General features: G+C 39.2%; 1 protein-coding gene across 3 annotated transcripts in view; it reads right to left on the bottom strand.

The window, feature by feature from the left end:
* Positions 1–19788, bottom strand: part of ZCCHC2 (zinc finger CCHC-type containing 2) — a 64380-nt gene that overhangs the window by 41238 nt on the left and 3354 nt on the right. For all 3 annotated transcript variants that reach the window (XM_044426492.1, XM_044426491.1, XM_044426493.1), the window contains exons 2-11: positions 18548–18650; positions 14950–15026; positions 12246–12317; positions 10324–10436; positions 8645–8739; positions 6956–7039; positions 4366–4423; positions 3244–3376; positions 2038–2102; positions 108–202 (exon numbers count right to left, since the gene is read on the bottom strand). In XM_044426492.1, coding sequence (XP_044282427.1) covers positions 108–202; positions 2038–2102; positions 3244–3376; positions 4366–4423; positions 6956–7039; positions 8645–8739; positions 10324–10436; positions 12246–12317; positions 14950–15026; positions 18548–18650 — 895 coding nt within the window. The remainder of the gene's footprint in view (positions 1–107; positions 203–2037; positions 2103–3243; positions 3377–4365; positions 4424–6955; positions 7040–8644; positions 8740–10323; positions 10437–12245; positions 12318–14949; positions 15027–18547; positions 18651–19788) is intronic.

The raw sequence follows: 19788 nt of genomic DNA, 5'->3' as shown, positions 1-19788 counted from the left end.
CACAGTACACTGCATATTGAATGATTACATTGCTCTGTATAATTTAACACAGGATTTTAAAGAAAAGCTCCATGGTACTAGTAGAGTCTCTTAAGTAAGTTTCTTACCTTTTAGTATTCCAGGGTGAAGATTGTGAGCATCTGCAACTCTTACGCAGTTCGTTCTGATAGCTAACCTGGTGTCAGGTCTCTTTACTTTATCTCTGTGCAACAAAACAAACATTTGTCAAAAGGAATGGATAATTTTCTCATGGTAAAATTAGGTATATCATTAGGTTCAAGACAAAGCAATTCAGGGAAAGAGGCTGTGTAGGGCAAGACTTAAAGCACTAAAGCTACTTGTTTAATATCACTACTGTGATCACTATAATTATATTAATGTAATACATTAAAATGAATTACAACATGTATTTATATATTTTATGTGTCCGGAAACCATTAATTAGCCTACTAGATAGAAAGTCGGCATCTGTGCACCATGAATACACAGCATTAACTTTGTTGTGAGTCTGGCAAATGAAGGTTGTTCTCTCATATCTTAAGAGGTGAGGTACATGTTCCACTCCGCAAAAAAAGTTTCATCTACCACCAGCAGGTCCCTATACTGGTAGACTAACAGGATCTATTCCAGAGACCTTCCGTCCTAGGGAAAAGGGAAGTACAAATGAATATTCTGTCTGACTATTCACAGGCCCTCTTGGACAGAACAGTGAATTACAGTATTACTGGGGCTCATTTTATTATTGTGGTAGTTGCATTGCTTTTCTTTTTTAATTTCCTCCTTCCACATGCCTTTTTAAAAAAGCAGCAGTCACACCCATTATCACCTGTGGTACAGCAGCTACTGGCTGGGCTGTGTGTATGGGGGGGGGGTGACTTACAAAAGAGTAATGCCCATGCAGGAACGCATAACTTATGTTTTCTCAGGATGCTATCACTGAGCAGCAGCAGGAGGATCAACCTAGTTGTCTCTAGTTTGAGAGAATATATGAACCAATTTTTGAGAGTCAGTGTGGAACAGTTTATATATTTATTAGATTTATATCCTGCTTTTTTCTTTCAATGAACTCGAAACAGCTTATATTCTCTTCTTCCTGCTCTCAAACTTATTCCCACAACAACCCTTGCCTGCCCAATCAATCAACAGCCTGAAATGATGCTTCTGCACATGTTCAGAAATAGCATTCCCTTACTATGGAATGCGCTCCCCAGAGAGGTCTGCCTGGCGCTGTCATTATATGTTTTTCGGCGCCAAGTCAAGACCTTTTTAGTTAATCAATATTTTAATATGTTTTGATATTGTAATTTATTGTTGTATTTTATTAACTTGCAGCCAGAGTGGGTTGTCAGTTTACTTATGTTGTAAGCCGTCCAGAGACGCAAGTAATTGGACGGCACACAAATTTTACAAATCAATAAATTTCAAGCTGTGAAATAACTTTGCTTGAAAAGCCTCCTCTCCCTTATACTGCACCCTCTTTTTCAAAGGCAGAAATATATAAAGAGCCCATGAACTTGTTCAGTTTATTTCAACCTTCAATTTAACTGTTGATTCACTGATAGAAATCAGTGGTTGAAAAAGTTCTGCGGTCACCCTTTGGCAAATACTGTAAAATACACCCAGTATTGCAAAGGAATATCAGGAAATTCCTATGGAATTTGCCAAAGGGTGGCCACAGAACCAAGACACCCATTATTTTTAAAAAAACCAAAACCACGATAATTCAAGTGTTTCTAAGTGCAGCAGGCAGGCACCAAAGCCCAACTGTTATTGAAATTTTTAAGAAATCCCAACCCTGACCCTATGTTCTATTTAGTATATTTGTAGCTCCTCACTTTCCCCTCACCACTCAGTTTGTCAATCTAAAATTGAAAATGAAAAAAACCACCAACTACTACTTTAATTCTTTAAATGCCCCTGAAAGGGTTCACTTTTCCATTAACAGAAATTGGCACACTTGATTCTACTTATAATAACCATTTTTCCACTAAACAGAAACAATATTTAATTTCTTTTAAAAGTGAAATTAACACCTACTTTTCTGGTTGTAGCTTTCCTTTTTTCTTGCTTATTACAGGCAAGCTCCTCTTCTCCCCTGTGTGCTAGACAATAAAATAGTAGATGAGAAGACTTCCATATCAAAGCCCAAATAAATTCAACAATTTCACTTTGGCCAAAGGAACAACATGAACATTTGGTAACTAAGCATTACTTGTCGAAAAGTTAACAATTTAGAGTAAGGCTGACAATGGGAAACCACAAAGCAAGCTGTAGTCCCCCTCCTTCTGTGCAGCCCTTAAAATCCACTGTGCTGCTTTTTGAGTAGCCAAGTTTGGTGCTACTATTTTCAGGGCAGAGTTTGTTTGTTTGCACAATAAAATGTGAGGTAAACAGTTCAGTCATAGTCTTATGTGCACAAATAGTTTAGAATTCCAGTTATCGCTGTATGTAGTTAATAAACCACTGTAACAGTTCACATTAATTCCTAGTTATCTGAGCAAAACTCGAATTAATTTGATATTGAAAAGAGACACTAAAGCACTGAACCAGTATGATTTTAAATTATGTTAAGCCATTTACTTGGCACCTCAAATTCCAGTGAACCCCAGTCCCTACATAATCCTCTCAAAAGCACGTAGAAGCTGTTTGCAACTTGGCAGTGCTCACCCAGAATCACCATTTGAGGACTGTTGTTGTGATAAATCTCCCTCTCAGAGATACCAATTCTCTCTTCCAAGAGCCTGGAAGGTGGGATGGTGATCACACAAACTGAACTCTCAATTTCACATAGAGTGGCACCATCCAGTCTAAAAGCAGCACAGCAGAGGCTTACATACTTATTTTTGATGCACCACTGCTTTGCACTCAAAGTCAGATAACGAGTAGCACTGCTCAAGTCAAACATCACACCCTAATTATGAAGTGTTAAGTGCCCTTCTTTGAAAAAATGCAAAAGCTCCAGAAACCTCTGGGTCATAATTTCACTTCAAGTCCCCTACCCCCATGCCCTTTCTTATCAAATAGCCCCAAGTACCTCCAGCTCAGCTCACAAGTTGTCCACCCCCTCTTTAAGTTGTGAAAAACAATGCAGCTAATTATCAAAACAAACCGCTATAGCTAAAATAAAAAGTATTAAAGTTAAGCCCATGAATTAAGTAAGACTTGGAAGCCACCATGTCTCCCAGTATGAAGTTCTGTTGTCATTAACTAATATGCACTTTCTGGTATGAAAAAGTAAAATACCTGGTCAAGTAATGTGCAATGCTCTGGATGCTGCTGAAGAGCACAACCTTTTCTTCTCCAGTCTGCCACACCATTGAGTTCAGAATGTGTTGTGTCAAAGCCATCCAGTGAAGAACATTTTGAATTAACGATGCTGTTATAAAGATATGTAAGATTCTGTGACTCTTCAGCCTTGAAAATCCATTCAAGGAAATCAAAATGCACTGTTTTCAAGCCACTGGTTTCTGCTGGATTTCAAAGCCCACGTTTCTGGCTACAGCTTCTTTTCTAGCACAAAATGGCGAACACCACTAATTTGTTCACTTGGGACAAGTAGCAACTGCCTAAATCCAACTATATAATATCTATTTCAGCACAACTATTCCGCCCCTCTGCCCTTTAACTGTAACGATCTGGCAAGCTAGTAGCAGCCCACATAATTTCTGGTAGTCTTAATGAAATGGATTAGCAAACGTGTAAGAAAGTATGTGTGCCTCAGTGGCACTGTTGTGTTTTGCTCGACTAAAGAATGTTACAGCCAAACTAATATGGGCTGCCACGGCAGGGATGGCCCAGAAGTCATGCTGAAAAGATGAAATGCTGGGTGTTGAGACAGGTGCGGTGTTTTCAAGCACTGGACAGACTCAGGCACTCAGCCACAGCTGTTAGTTGCAAAGCTACGGCAGCATACTAGTTCACTCTAGATTTTCCAACATCATTTGCTCATGTTAATTATTCCTCAAATGACTCTGTTTCAAGCTGCTTGAACCGATCTATGTAGAAGGTATGTACTGCACTGATTTCCCCTCCCTGCTGAAACTAGAGACAGATCCACAAATTAGCACAAGTTTTATATTCGCATTCACAGCCATTCACGCCAGACGCTCAGTTTTACTACTTTTTCATTCACCTTCTATGTCAAATACCAAGTTAAGATCACAGCTGTGTGTGACCACCAAGATCACAGTGCAATGCACCGCAACCTAGAACTCCCCAGCTATGTCTTCCCTATATTGATTTATTCCCCTTCATTTAAATCCTAGGTTAACATGTGACTTTCTAAGCTCCTGACAGGAATCAAAGTATCAGATGAAATTGTTGATATCAGAAAAGAATAACACATAACTTAAATTTAACACCTACTTGGCTACAGGACATTTCCCATTATGTTTCTTATGGATCACTGTGTGCTGTATCATTTCTGGATGGGGGAAAAACATTGATTAAATTAGCTATAATTAAACCAGAAATCCTCCTCCAAACTGAATTTTAATCCCAAGAGATTACAGAGAAAGACCATCTGTTAAGGCCTAGCATCTGTTGCCTTCCTTGCACTGTGAAATATCTTAAGAACAGAAAAGCCACGACACTTGATCAGACCAAAGGTCCATCCAGAAGTGTTCTGTTCACAGGAGACAATGAGCTGCCTGTAGGAGCTCTACAAAGCACAATAGCATCTCCCTAACTTAGCTCTACTTTTCAAGCTTTCAGGAGAAGCTGAGGAACTTTTCCTTCCAGCTGGCTTCTCAAGCTTAGGACCAACCTTTTTACCTGTCTATTCTTGCTACTTTTTTGAAAGTACTGCATATGTATTGCACATATTTTATATAGACTGTTTATTGGAAGATGCTTTGACTTCCAACTTTGCTATGCTTTAGAGCAAAAGCAGCTTACAGAGGGACCCAGAGTCACTACAACAGGTCCTGTCCTGCCTGGCCATACACTGTATAAGTGGCTATGGAGTAAGAAAGTGGTTGAAGTGCCTTCAGGTGCCTTCATCTTAGTTCATTTATGGCTTTAAAGATCCAAACTAACATCTGAATTAATCTTGGAAAGCAACTGGGAATGAGAAAACTTAAAATTGAGAGAGATAGAGGCTCTGTGCCCCAGTGCCTTTATTGCTGCTTTTGGGGCAGGAAACTTCTAAACAATTTTCAAAAGCAGGCCCAAACAGAGTGTATTACATTAGTGTAATCTTCTGTGTTTTGTTAGACTGAGCTTATTGGCTCTTCAAGTCTATCACCAAGTCTAGATACTGGCTCAAAATCCCATCTTTTCTTCTAGAACTTGGAATGAGAAATCCAGAGAAAGAACTGGGCATTATCAACATACTGATTAATACATTCTCCTGAACAACTTCACAAGTGGTTTCATCAATGTATTAGTAACATGGCAGATAGGGTAGAACCTTGCAGGTTTTAACTGTAAGGGTGGAGAGGTCTTCAGGCAGCACCTTCAGGAATGATCAGAATTATAGTGATTCAGTGCCCCAGTTGTGGAGGCATTCCGAGATGAAATTGAGAACTTTACTGCACACTCTTTGTGGTTGCTCTGACCAAAAATTACCACATTTCCATGACATGATAACCCACTGTAGGTGACAAGCCACACTGAATAGTCATGTTGAGCAGACCTGGACTGCATCCACTAGAGTGGCTTATTCATGAGAATAAAGCAACCCTGACAATCCATGGCTTCTTCCAGGGGTTGCTGAAGCCACAATGGAGTGTCATGTCCTCTGTACCCGGGCAACCAAACTCAACATGTGCTGTTATAAGCAGTGACTGAGTCATTTGGCAGATTGGCATTTTTTTCCCCAGGCTTGCTGGGCTCACGCAGACCACCACCAGTGACAGCTGCCACTCTAATGCATGAGAAGCACAGTGGAAGGACTGCCCCAGCTCTGTGTCCCCCACAATCACAAGCCCTGCTTCACTCACCATGGCTTTCCCCCACTTTCCGTTCTCCTTTTATAGAAATTCCCTTTCACTATTTCCAAGTTGACAGTCCCTCCAAGTTGACAGCCACCCCTCCTTTAAAAGAACAATTGACCAACTGATCAAACAAATTAAAGAAATTTGCACAATTTTTTCAACCATTTTAAATTTAGCTGGGGTTCCTTTTAAAAAGGGTTTTTATAGGGCTAATCAGAGTATTTTGATAAGGACACATAGATATATATATAATTCTGTGTCCCTGTCACTAAGTCCTGGGTAGCCCTGGCAAAAGTTGCATTTTAAAAGGAAGTCTGGATTTTGACAAATGTCAAAACACTATATTCCCATATAAGGAGTGGCTCATACTTTTCCACTTTCCTGAGAACAGTGCCTTGGGAGAGAATGGCAAAATGAGAGAACCTTGTCCAGGGATGGAAGATTTCTACTGGCCTAAAGTTATTCAGCTATTCCAGGTCAAGGGAGGGTTTTTTCAGAAGTGGTCTCCCCACTGCCTCTTTAAGACTGCATGGGAACACCCCCTGTTGCAAAGAGACGTGAATCACCCCCTTGACCTAGCCAGTTATTCCTTCCTTGCTGGCTTTTATAAGTCGGGCAGGCCAAGGATCCAGTATAGAGGTGGCTGCAGAGAAAAGAGTTTTGTGGAAAAGAGACAAGCCACTAAATTCTGTGGGATATGACATAAAGGACTGAGGGAAGAAGGGGCAACCTCAGAGACCAACCCATTGTTTGTTATTCACATGGCAGATTAGTATGATGGACAAATGTGCCCAGTGTGTACACTGTATACTTTGTGGCATGTGCAACTGCTACACAGTCAAAATAAAGACACTTAGTATCTGAGCAAAATAGTATGTTATCCCCAAAATTTGCCTCAAATATTTTTATGAGAAATATGCTTTGGTGTGTCATTTCTTAATAGCTTTTTATCCCTGATGCTCTGTGCTTTCACAAAAACAAGAATACTACAACGACAACCCCAAAATCTTACTACTTACCTTCCTCCTGACTTGAAGCTTCTGAGCTGTCCTCTTTGAAAAGTTCTGGAATTTTAGATGTCTTCAGAGTAGACTGGAAGTTATCTGAAAGTTAACAGTGAAAAACTTCAGCAAAAATGCAATTAGAATAGCTAGACAGGTTTACTGAAAATTATGAAAAAGTAGAAACTATGGCAAATTGAGCATAGTTTGCTGCTAACTGCATTAATCTCTTAATTGCTAATGCTGGACTAATTTTGTATGGTGCAATACAAGAAAATAATATATTAATGGATAACCATAGATAACAATAGCTAAAATTACATTTTCCTAACAACATCTTAAGCTGATAAGGAGCTGATAAGATGGCTCTATGTTTGGAATTTTAAAAGTCTTTTACCTTGTTCATTTTGATAGGGCCTTCAGCCTAATTCAATAAATTCTAATATGTTCCATTACTAGGCCATCTGCCTTCGGTATTAATTTCATATATTCCTATTTACTGATCCACCTGATTTTCATTCAAATCAACACATGCAAGTATAAAATTCTGAAAACCTTTCAGATACATCAGTTTACAGCTTATGTTGACAACTGAATAATTTTGGAAAACATAAAACTACAGGTCACAAATCACCCTGGAAGTACATATAGATAATTCCGTATCTTTTCCATTCCAATTCCTCTTAAATTAGAACAGCTCATTCCAATGTACCTACCACTGGAAACAGATCCATTTGAATAATGAAACAGTAGTTTTTGAAAGCCTCTAACTGCATTTCTGCATATCCCCTCAGATCTTTGCACTTGGCTGCCAGAAATGAGAAGCTCACTGCACATTTTAATGCAAGTTTTTAGTATACATGAAATAGCACCCACTGAAGAAATGGCTGCTTTCTAAGGCGTTCAGAAGTAAGTACATAATCATCAAGAATCACCCAAGAGTTAGAACTCTGGTTTGGGCTCTAAAGAGATGTGGTAGGCAGAACCCATTAACTGTGCCGATAAAGTACATGATTGCATTTACTAAAGCCAAGTACCAGATGCTAATAAAATATGGCTTTAAGTAGAATATGCCCTGTATTGTTTGTTAACAAAAGGCATAGATCATGTGAGGCTCTCAAAATATTGCTGGACTGCAACTCCCATCACTGGCTATGCTAGCTAGAGCTGATGGGTATTGCAGTCCAAGAATATCCAGAGGGCCACGTGTCCCTCTGTGTCAAGGGTGGGAAATAAGGGCTTTCCACCCATAGCATTCAAAATATGTGACTGTACCCAATGGAAGGCATTGTGTCCAACTGATCTTCCTCTTCCCTGCACAATCCTCCCCCAAATTGTAGGCAATTCCATCCTCCTACTGCAGTCTTGCACCAACCAACCAATGGTTTGGGAACACTCCCACCTCTGCAGAAAGTTTTTGGGATACAGGTGGCTGAAGGTGGAAAGCAGAAAGAGTGTCCACACAAATTGCCTTCTGCTTGTGCAACCACTGGATACAACACAAAACAGCTATCCTCAGACCGATGTGGTGAATATTTGCCAACGCATACTGGCTGATCTACAATGCAAGTCAAAGTGAATAATTTGGATTTAACTCTCAGTCACTGAAGACAATGCCAAGGTCTTTTAAAATGAATCAGTCCATTTGATTCATTAATCACTGCAGGTGAGTTCATAATACAATTATAAAAATTAGAAATTGCTTACTGTGAGCATGCAAAGATTCAGAGGACAGAGACTGAAAGAAGCTGTTTACTCTCTGATTCTGCAGAAAAGCTTGTGATGTAGTTGAAAACAGCTGCCTAAAATATATGGAAATACATTATATTTTTTAAAATCCAACCAAGGTTAATTTGAGTTGTTACTTTTTCATTAACTTAACAAATACTTCAACTCAAACAAGTATATGGCAAATGTGCGAGTAAGTCCCTAAAAGCAGGACCAGTTAACAGTTAACCTGACCTCATCCCTTTCCAATCCATACCCTATTTGGGGTGGGGTGCAGAGGGAAACAAATTCTGCCCCCAAAAAAGGACAGCTTCATACATTACACATTTGGCACCACATATACACATAACAGACAGCTAAAGTATATTCCAAGGAATACACATATGAATATCTGTTACATGCACACTTGATACTGGCTCAGGCTGAATGAAACTAAGATTTTGGGAGAGATCAGGCTTGCTCGCCAGAAGAGGAAGATTAGTCTTTCCTACTTCTGTGCTCTGAGCATTTTTGTGTCAGATAAAACATCAGTTCCACATCTCTGAAATTACCTTCTCCCCAAATGCTTTCTTTGACTTTCTGGCTTTTAAGGAATCCCGAATATTTTTATTCTGTCAGACACTTGGTCAAGGTTAAACACTGGCTCTCATTTAACGCTTTGGTGTGGTTTTATGAACCTGAATTGTAGTTTACTGTATTGTTTCTAAACTAATAAATCTGTAGAGTGCCAAAGAGAATGAATTCTAATACACTACAGTGCAACCTGCACTGCTCTCCTATGGGTTGAACAGCATGTGGTTTAGGTCCATGAACATGGGTTGTACATGTGCACGTTGCAAGTATTGTATCTAAGCCACCTGGTAGGTGATAATGGAACTACTATGCCCCAAAGGGGAGGCAAGAACAATTCTATACATATTCTTATGCACTTTCAGCTGAATATGAAGTTTAGGGGTACAGTTTTACACATGTGTAAAATGACTCTGCCATTCCCCCAGGGATTTTTGTTAGTTTATCCCTGAGTAGAAATACATAACCAGGAATATGGGAACTACCCTGTAGGCAACTCCCATGTGCACTACTAAGCCACCCCTCTAAGTTCCTGATATTTTAAGCTAATCTACACCAACTTGAATCCTGCAGGTGTTTTGAACCAAAACTACCTGTATTCCTGATCACTGGCTCTCTTGACCAGGGCTGATGGAAAGTGGGGGAAACTATTTAAAGCAATTACTGCTCTCTTGTTTAGCACTGCTCTTCAAATGAAGAATAGCAATATTTTTCTTCCCCCCCTTCAAATAAAAGAGTGGGAAGATGAAACCCAACACTCAGAATTCTGTAAATATTAGTTTGAGTTGAAAGAAGTAGCTACAGATATACTAGCTCACTGATTTCTTACTTATTGCCCAGTATGCAAAAGATCCCTTGTTCAATCCCTAGCATTTCCAGGTAGAGCTGGGATAGACATCAACTGGAAACCCTGAAAAGCAGTACCAGTTGATGCAGATAATACTGAAGTAGATCAACCAATAATACAATCTGGTATAGGGAAGCAGTCTATGTAGATCTCTAATTACATACACAATATGGAAACTACAAAAACAAGTCAAATTAAGTACTCCAGTAATAAGAATTTTATTAATTGCTCAGAGTTTTACCTTATCATAGGTTCTAAGTCTGGGTGTCGCCTTTCTTCTTGCTTCTGGAACCCTTGATTTAATGCTCCTAAAATAGTCTTGTCAAATGCTTCTGAAGAAAGATCCTTTGGAAGCTGATAAGAGGCATAATGTTAATTATTGGCAAATAAAAGAAATCTCTATTAAGGTAGTCATAAAAAAGTATTTGAAACTGCAAGATCTATTTCTTATTGTATCAGCACTACCAGACCATCCCTCTTTCCTGACAGAAATACTCATGAGCTTTTTGGTTTAGATAAGAAAAAGGTGTTAACATAGTTAGCAAGCAATCCTACAGACAGTACCCTTACTGACTGCAAGTCCCCAGACTGGAAACTTCCAATCAGGCAATGTAGGGCAGGGGCTGGAACAGGGTCATCTTTGTTCCCTTGTCCTCCCACCCTGTATTTTTCAATGGATGGGCTTCTTTCCCCCATTTCACATTGGCACTGCAGCAGATGAGGCTGAATAGCTCATACCTAGCCTCTACAGCCTCTTTCCTATCCTGCCACCAAACTGTTCTCCAAGGTGACTTCAAACCTCAGAGAGCAGCCAGTATGGTTCTTCCCATGTGGTCTGCATGAGGAGTCAAATTTCCACCTGTTCTTCCCACATTCATATGTTCTGGCCTCTCAGTTAATAATGCCTATGTCCAGAGACCTTCCCTTATGCCCTTAGCCATTCTCTAATAGAAGGTAGATCTCTTTTTATACAAGGAAGAAGCCATCATACTATGCATACTGTGCAATAGTTAATTGTACTTGATGATCTATGCTAGAAGTAGTTTTGAGGTTTTTCCCATTTTTTTCCCCTGTGGAAGACCAGTAACCCATGGGAAAGGTGAACTGGGAGCATTATCCCGAGGTAGACTGCACTACCTTCTTCTGCTCCACTTCTCTATTCTTTCCCAGGCAGAACGGGAGCCAGCCTAAATGGTGCACCACTTTATATACAAAAGCAGCCAACTGCCCCTGCTTCTTCTCCTTTTCACACGAGCTGGGACACCTTTCAAAACACTTGGTTTTCTCTTTATTTCCTTCTATTACTATGCTTCCCACACATTTTTATCGTGAACTAGCCAAAGTTACAATGAACAAGAGCACTGTTAATTAACTTGACTTTTTATAAAGATTGGTTTCAAGAATTTATGAATACATTATTAGAAAATTATTACAAATTTCCTAAGAGCATCAAGAGATGTCACCTTCGTATCAGCTATACTGTGATGAAAAATAGTGACAACTAACACTTTTAATCTTATAGTGATCACCAAATTGATAATTTCTCCCTACATCACAATCAGTCAAAAACCAGTTCAGTTACAAAAGAGAAATGCCCCTACCTCATCACATCATGATTCCTATACCATGGAAAACTCTTTTCCAACTGTCATTAAACTTGCATTCACAATACAGATGTCTCCTGTTTTGTAATAAATATCTCTACAAGCTCTCACATTCCATGCTATCATCCTTTCTCCAAAGCCCAAACTGCTTTCTTATGGAGTGGCTGAATACAACTGAGCCATGCACCTATATACTTATAAATGAAACAAGGAACATTTATCTAAAGGTACAGTTGTTATTACTCATCAATTTGAAATCACTTTCTAGCTAATCTTATTAAAGTGGTCTGCACTGTGTAATAAGCACCAGCTGTCGACCTTCATATAATTCCTGTCACCTTGGTTCACACAATATGACAAATCCTACAGGTAAATGAAATAGCAGACTGTTAAGAAAATGAAGCTGAGTTTTCCGGTCATGTGAACAAGGTAATCGCTGGATCGACAACTTTTTGGGTAAAACTTACTGATCCAGCACTGAAACTAGCATTGTACTTTTAAGATACCACACTGTAACTAGTTGCCTATTTTCATTATTCAATTTCTTTTGAATACTTACTTTTAATAGAAATTCCTGAAGTTCCTGGTGTGTTTTTGTTACGTATGATGTAGAATGATCTGACCAAATCACCTGATCAGAAAAAATAAATTATATAGCAACACTTAGTTCTCACAGACTAGCATGATACATTTTATACTACTGGACCATGGAATATGGTAGATGCTGCTGCTGCATCATAATCTTATTCATGTTTCTATACCATTCAATATATGAGAACAGAGAGAGATGCAACTTTGGATCCCATTCTAAAGCTGGCTTATTTCAGATTTACCTTCTAAACCTGGCATACTGAAATAAATTCCTTGAAATATGCACCAAGGACTGAAAGTCTTTATATATGCAGCAAGTAGTTGAAAATAATAAAAATCAGGGAACAGAAAACACTGTTTTTACCAGTTTTAGAATATTTTGGAGCTTTGGCATCAAGCTGGCATTTTCAACAATATTTTGAAGTTTTTACTACTGCAACAAAATATATTTTGTTGCTGTTGTTTGTCGCGAAGTCATGTCCAACCCATCGCGACCCCATGGACAACATTCCTCCAGGCCTTCCTGTCTTCCACTATCCCCCAGAGTCCACTCAAGCTCACACCAACTGCTTCAGTGACTCCATCTAGTCACCTCATCCTCTGCCGCCCCCTTCTTCTTTTGCCATCTATCGTTCCCAGCATTTACAAACTGCTAAAATAACTCAAGAGCTGTCATTTCTATGTAGGGTCCAATTTTGTGAATCTATGCACTGCTCATCATTGCTTGATCAGGTAAGGTATTTTAACCAGATTTTATCTATGCAGTAGTACCCATTTACTTTTATATATCCTGAAGCTGCCCAATATCTTCTCTTGCATCTTACTTTGCACTCAAGAAAGCTTTTACTGATGCTACCATTTTAGTGTATATTAGGCCAAGTTTCCATAAGCTTTGGCTAGGCTTGATTGCCATGCATTGTTCTTATTAGCTAGCAAAGCCCAGCTTCTTTGCTTCCAGCAGTACTGAGCCAAAATATGTATGACCCATTTGTACCTACTGAAAGTTGGAATTACAGGTAAGAAATGACGGGCAAAGTAGTACATGTGTATCGCAAACAACCCCTCCCCTCCAATCTGCAACACTAAAGTACTGTTAGTTTGTGGGTATTCCTGCATACTTCTGTCAGTCCCCAGGTGACTTTGGTGGCTCACAGCACCCGTTATCAACTTCAACTGGAACAACATCATCATCTGTTCCTGGACAGAGAAAGCCTAACCACTGTGGTTCATGCATTGGTAACCTCATGATTGGATTACTGTAATGCACTCTCTGTGGAGCTGCCCTTGTGCCTGGTTTCAAAGCTGCAGCCAGTGCAAAAAGTAGCCCTTAGTGTGCTTGGTCAGGCAGCCAAATATACTCACACCCATGCTAAAAGAACTGTACTAGCAGCCTATTATTTACTGAGCTACGCTTAAGGTTATGCTGTTGGCAAACAATGCCCTAAAGAACTTGGGACCATGACACCCAGCAAACTTCCTGCCCCTATATATAAGCAGTGGACCTTTAAGATACTCAGAGGAGATTGTTGGTCCTTTTGTGATCAACAGAATGTTGGCAGGAACAGCTACGAAGCAGGATTTCTCATTGGAATACACTCATAATGGCAGTTTGCAAGAAAGAAATTGGTTTAAAACCTTCCTGTAAACAGTTAATCAAGCAGGCTTTCACTGGCTTGCACTTAATTATGATACTGCTCTGTTTCATTTGTTTGTACTGCTCTTACAGAAACTGCTTTTAATAGTGTATTTTAAGCTTTGATTTTTAATGTTTTTATATGTAAAGCACTTAGAAATTTTATTATTAAGTGGCACTTAAGTATTAAATAAAACAAATACTGACAGAACACAAGAGGGAGCCTGATGTCTTTTTACAAAGCACAAAAGAAAACCTGAAGCCATTTTGAATGAGCTACAGTGCCTCCCTGCATAGCCTACAGCTTTTAAAATATTTTTTATTCTTCTGGTAGAGTACAGAGGTTGCTTTTCCTGGAATTCTCATTGGTACAAAGCTCAGTACAGCAACATACACCATTCAGAAGTAGTATCAGTTACAAGCAACTCACCTTATCTATAATGTTAAACAACACAGAGATCTAACTTCATGCTATTAGCATCAATCTGAAATAGCTAGACTATAGGCATGCTGAAAACTAGCTTTTGCGAAAGTGCCATGAGTGTGTTGAACGTTTCACACCCACTGCTAAACTATGATTTAGTGCTATGCACATAAGTGGAAGGCAGTCCAAAGACTTTTCTTCCCCCTCATGGCTGGAAGTACAAATAAATCAGGGATTAGTTTAATTTTTGGCTTGTCATTACACATTATGGAAATGTGGTTTAAGATAAACTCTGCACAATTTCAAAAACAATCCATGGGTTTATGATTCTGTCCAGCTTAAACTATGATTTATTTTAACCCACATTCTGAATTCATGTAACAAGCCAGGACTTGACTAAAGTAAAGTAGGAATCCTGTCTTACACCTCCTTCTGCCCTAGTGGGAGGAGCAGGGAGTAAGCGAGCCTGGTACTTTGCACCAGTCCCTTTCTACTTGTGCACACAGTGTGAAACTATGATTTATTATGTGCCAACACAATCTGTATGCCAATATTCTACACCTAAATAATTTTGAAATGCATTACTACTATTATAGCCCACAGACTGAAGCTTACTTTAAATGTATATTCCAGATGCTTGTCAGATCTTTTTCTTGGTACACCTTTCAGCATTATCTTCTGAATATGTACAGCTGAAATACAAATTAGAAATGCAAAGATGTTCAGCAGTTCACAAACATTTCCAAAATTTAACATATGTCTATTCAATACTTAACTATTTTGCTATATACTGAAGCAGCAGTCCCCTTAATATAATTTTTAGGTACTAGTAACACATCATTGCCTCCTCCTGGTCATTCAGTTTTGCAATGCCTTCATTATCTAATACTACTATACAATGGTGGCAGTTTTCTGTTGCTCAATATATGTGGATGCCAACATATATTTGCATATGCTATGCAGTGACAGCCATGTATCACAAGGATTTCAATGGTACAAAAGGACAATTTGCACTAAGACTCCATGTATAACTTAATCTGAGTTACAACACCAACACTCTGAAGTACTGCCAAGACTTACAGAAGACCTAACTTTAAAAGGGCAAATCCACAATTTTGGAATCACTATTCCTGTCCTTCTACATATTGAAACACTGGTCAAGAGTGCTTTAGTCAAATGCAGTGGCCTTCATATTACCTTCCTCATTCAAATGAGTATGGAATAGCCACTCTCATTAGGAAGTACAGAAAGGGAAAACCAATTTGAGTATCTGTTAGAAGACTGTTAGAAGAGAGCTAACATTAAATAGGGAAGTTACCACAGAAGCAGAATTAACTGTAATTACACAGCAAAAAGGGCACACTGCACCTTAAATAAGGCACATCTAGCCCTTTCTTTTCTAAACTACATCCTTACATTTTACATAATAATATGATAGGATTACATTCCTTTCTATTTTATGCAACAGAGGCAGCCTAGTTTGAAAAGAGCAGAAAACCAGAACGAAAATGGTGAAAAATGAACACAGTGCAACAACTGCATTTTAGTAGTACTATTTGATTTCTGTTTTATGTTGGGGAGAAGGCCTTTGCATATAAGTGAGGAAAACTAGATCTAGTAAGACAGGGTAGGTTATAATCACTCATCAAGATACACTAGTGGTGACCTAAGTGTATTCCTGTACTAGCAGTTAAGAGCAAGAGATACAAGATAGAAGACACTCAAGTCTAAGCTCAGCTATGAACTCACTGAGTAGCCTTAGCTGTGTTGCTCTTTAAACTCGAACCTCCTGACATCTGTAATATTAAAAGAATACTGGCCCGTGTGAAAGGACTGTGTTCCAGGGAATACTGAGAAAGTTTTCTGCACATGCTGAACACTACACATAGGTAGTTAAAAGTTGCTTCCAGACAGGACTTATACTGTACAATATTCTGGCAATATTTCTGGGGGTCCAGATGTTGTTGGCTTCCATTTGTAACCCATGGTTTTCCAACTGCTTCTTCTGCCATCTCTTTACCACAAAAATTTGGTTGCACGGAAGCCAGGAGAGATGCAAAATGTCTTTCTGGCTGCTAGCACTAAGAGCCATCTTGTGTTTGAGAGTAATAATCCAGAAATGCACTACAGATCCAAGTTCTGCAATTAAGTATTGTAGGTGTATGCAAGCCCTAGAGTATCAAGTACAGGTTGTATTCACTGGAACAATATGCCAGGGTTCTCCTGAACTGATTAACTTACTAGAGAGCCATTGTGGTGCAGTGGTTCAGAGTGCGGGACTGGGACTCAGGAGATCTGAGTTCTAGTCCCCACTCAGCCACCTTGAGTTCCTTGACAGAAAAAGACAGGATATTAACGACGACAACAACAACACTATGTATGAACAGCACAGAAATACAAGCAGCCTGTTCACTTCCACTTTGCTCCTCCCTGCAATCACAACCACTAATCAGGCATAGCAACCATGAGAGACCAGGAGACATGTTCATCCAAGGATCACAACCTGCTGAGTGCTGGCAAAGAAAATCAGTTCACTGCCAAAAACCAGTGACAGATACCTAAGGAAGCCAAATCCCACTAGTTTTCAGATATGGGCATTTTAAACTTCCTTAGCAGTAATGAACCTTATTTTGGCAACAAGGTGCCCATGTTTCTGCAACAGTATCTTGACAGCTTGATGATAAATAGCAGTGGAAAGGAGAGATACATGGTCCAAGGGGTCATGTAGTCTGCAGGCAGTCCACTGGATGTGTGTCACCCACCCCTACACTAAGCAAAGGGAAAATAGTTTGGCTAGAATGTTACCAAAATCAGGCATCCTGGCCTGTTGTCTTTAAAAGCCAGGATCACAAACCAGGTGCAGATATAATAATGAATGAGAGCTGAGGGGATGGAAGCAGGTGTCAAGAATGTGCCTTCTCTTTGCTTTTTGTAAATGACCACACCCTCAAGACAGATCCTTTTAATCTCTTCACTGCTGTAAAGAGCTATGTTTTGTTACAATATGCCTATGAAAGAGTATTAGAAGTGGCAAAAATAGACATGCTTACAGTCTACAGCTGGACAAATAGCTGGTGATGTGGATTTTTTGGGGAAAAATTAGATTTTTTCCACTGTCCTAAATGACTGAGATCTGATTTAGCTACTTGATTTTTAAAGAACAAAACTAAAGAATGCTATTTTAATTTTGCATGCGATGTATCTTTTCTCAGTAGCTAAAAGTAATTGAACTGAATTAGGAAAAATCAATAAAATATGCTTTAAAATTATATGAGATCCAAAGATCAATTCAAATTATATCATCATCATCATGATTAGCAGCAGCAAATATTTTAAGCTGCTGCTGCTAATTCATTAAAAATGCTTCCCATATATTTATTTGGGGATTTAAGTAAAATGAAGACAAAGAAAATATGGTAACTATAGCATATGCTTTATGAGTTTCACACACAAGCATTTGTGCTCCCTAAGAATAGTCACTTTAAAAAAAATGAATTATAACTTGGAATTTTAGATTTGACTAGTGTTAAGTCTGTTTGTACATGTGGACAGCCTACCTGGCTTAATTTATCAGTGAAAACTATTGTGTTGTGCAGGATGACTTGTGTTGTGCAAACCCAGGTAATCCTAAAGCAAGCCATGCCGTATTTGAGGTTGTCTAGGTCTCAAGCAACTCCTGTGGCCTGGGTCTGCATGACAAAACAAGACATGGCAAACTGGTACTACAAACCCGAGTAGATTAGGCCATGGTGGGCTGTAATGCCTTGAGAACCAGACCATTATATCAATTCCAGCTGCCTAATTTCACCTGTATATCTAACAGCAGAAAGTTTTCTGAAGAAAAATATAGGGGTTGAATGTTTTAATCCCACCACTGCATATAACTAGAATTCAGAAGATCAAAGGTCAAGCTAAGCCAAAAATGGAAGTCACCAGCAGAGGCAGAACAACTGTTATTACATGGCTAAAGTATCTACACACCTTTGCCACACAATCTGCAGGTATACCCCGCATCTTAGAACTAAAGAACTGGGATTACTATGTGACATACACAGCTTTGAAGTAGGGAGAAATGCTAGCTCCCCGTCAGACTGACCGGATGATTGTGCCTCGTTTCCCATGACAAGCATATTGTGTGAAGTCTGCAGCCAACACAAGAATGGACACAACACTGCTAAGTGTACAATGTCCCAAAACATAAAATGTTACCTACCTTCTTGCTGTGGTCTGTGGGAGGCCACCATAAGCTTATCACGTTGTGCTCTTTGTTCAAGTAAATTGCTCTCATTTCTTGGCATGCAGTTATGGGGAAAATTCTAAATTGAGGTGGGGAAAATAAAAATATTTAGCATGAACACAATTCACACTCGGTGTAATTTTTTTTTTTAAATCAAATTCAACCCAATCATTGCTACCCACCCCCGCCAAACACTGAGGAGACACACACACTCCTCGACTTAACATTCCTCAGAAATATATTTCAAGAACATCTATAATCTATGCAATGTTAAGTTTGGGTCAAATTAAGGTATGTGCCTAATATCTGAAAAGGTTAGATAGCAGCACCTGTGAGATTTTTTCCCTGCTCGATGGGGCTTCATGAATGAGATTATGGTGCATATGTGGCCACTGTTTTGAACCTACATTTGAGGACTGCTGTGTTCTGCAAACCTGGAGAGCAATCAGTTTGTGGTGTTTACCAATTATATGAGCTAAAAAAACCACATCACTCAGCCCATAACTCACTTAAAACTATGGGTTGACTGTGGATTGTTGTTGAACTGTCAGTTCCTGTGTTGTGTGCACTCAGCTGTACCAACAAACCATGACCTGTTAACCATGAAAAACCCACAAAAAGAATCCCTGCTTTTCTGGGGTTGTGATCTGTGGCTTGTTAATGGTTAATCCACCATGGTTTGTTGGAATGGCTTGAGTTTACACGTTCATGGGTTCACATCGACTCATGGTTCATTGACAACATATCCTCAACCCATTACTACACCTAAAGCATGGCCCTAGTTGCCAGATTCACCCACATGACAATTCCAAACAAAGATTGAACATACAACTTAGTACCCACAGGGTCTGTTATCAGAACCTGGTCAACTGTAAATGTGGAAGTGATTTGACTAACTTGATGTGGCTATAGCAAATTCAAGTGCTTCAAACAAGATGCTTGCTGAGATGTTTTTCATTATGGGTTGCATGCTTACATGGATTTACACACTTTCTCTTGACACAAATACCTAAGGAAATCATGTCATTATATAAATTATGGTTTTTTAAAAACTTGGCTTCTCTGCATACAAACAGGACTCTTGAGAAACAGTGTCTTGTGGATAAACAGATAAAGAGAATGACAGATTCAACATTAGCAGTTTCCTAGCATCAGTATTTGATTAGGAACAGAAGCCAGTGAATATGCAGAATACTACTGGAATTATATTGCCAAGG

The sequence above is a fragment of the Varanus komodoensis genome, unplaced genomic scaffold, assembly GCF_004798865.1.
Source record: "Varanus komodoensis strain SLA01 unplaced genomic scaffold, ASM479886v1 scaffold17, whole genome shotgun sequence".
In the NCBI taxonomy this organism is placed as follows: domain Eukaryota; kingdom Metazoa; phylum Chordata; class Lepidosauria; order Squamata; family Varanidae; genus Varanus; species Varanus komodoensis.
This window is presented reverse-complemented; position numbering and strand designations above follow the sequence as displayed.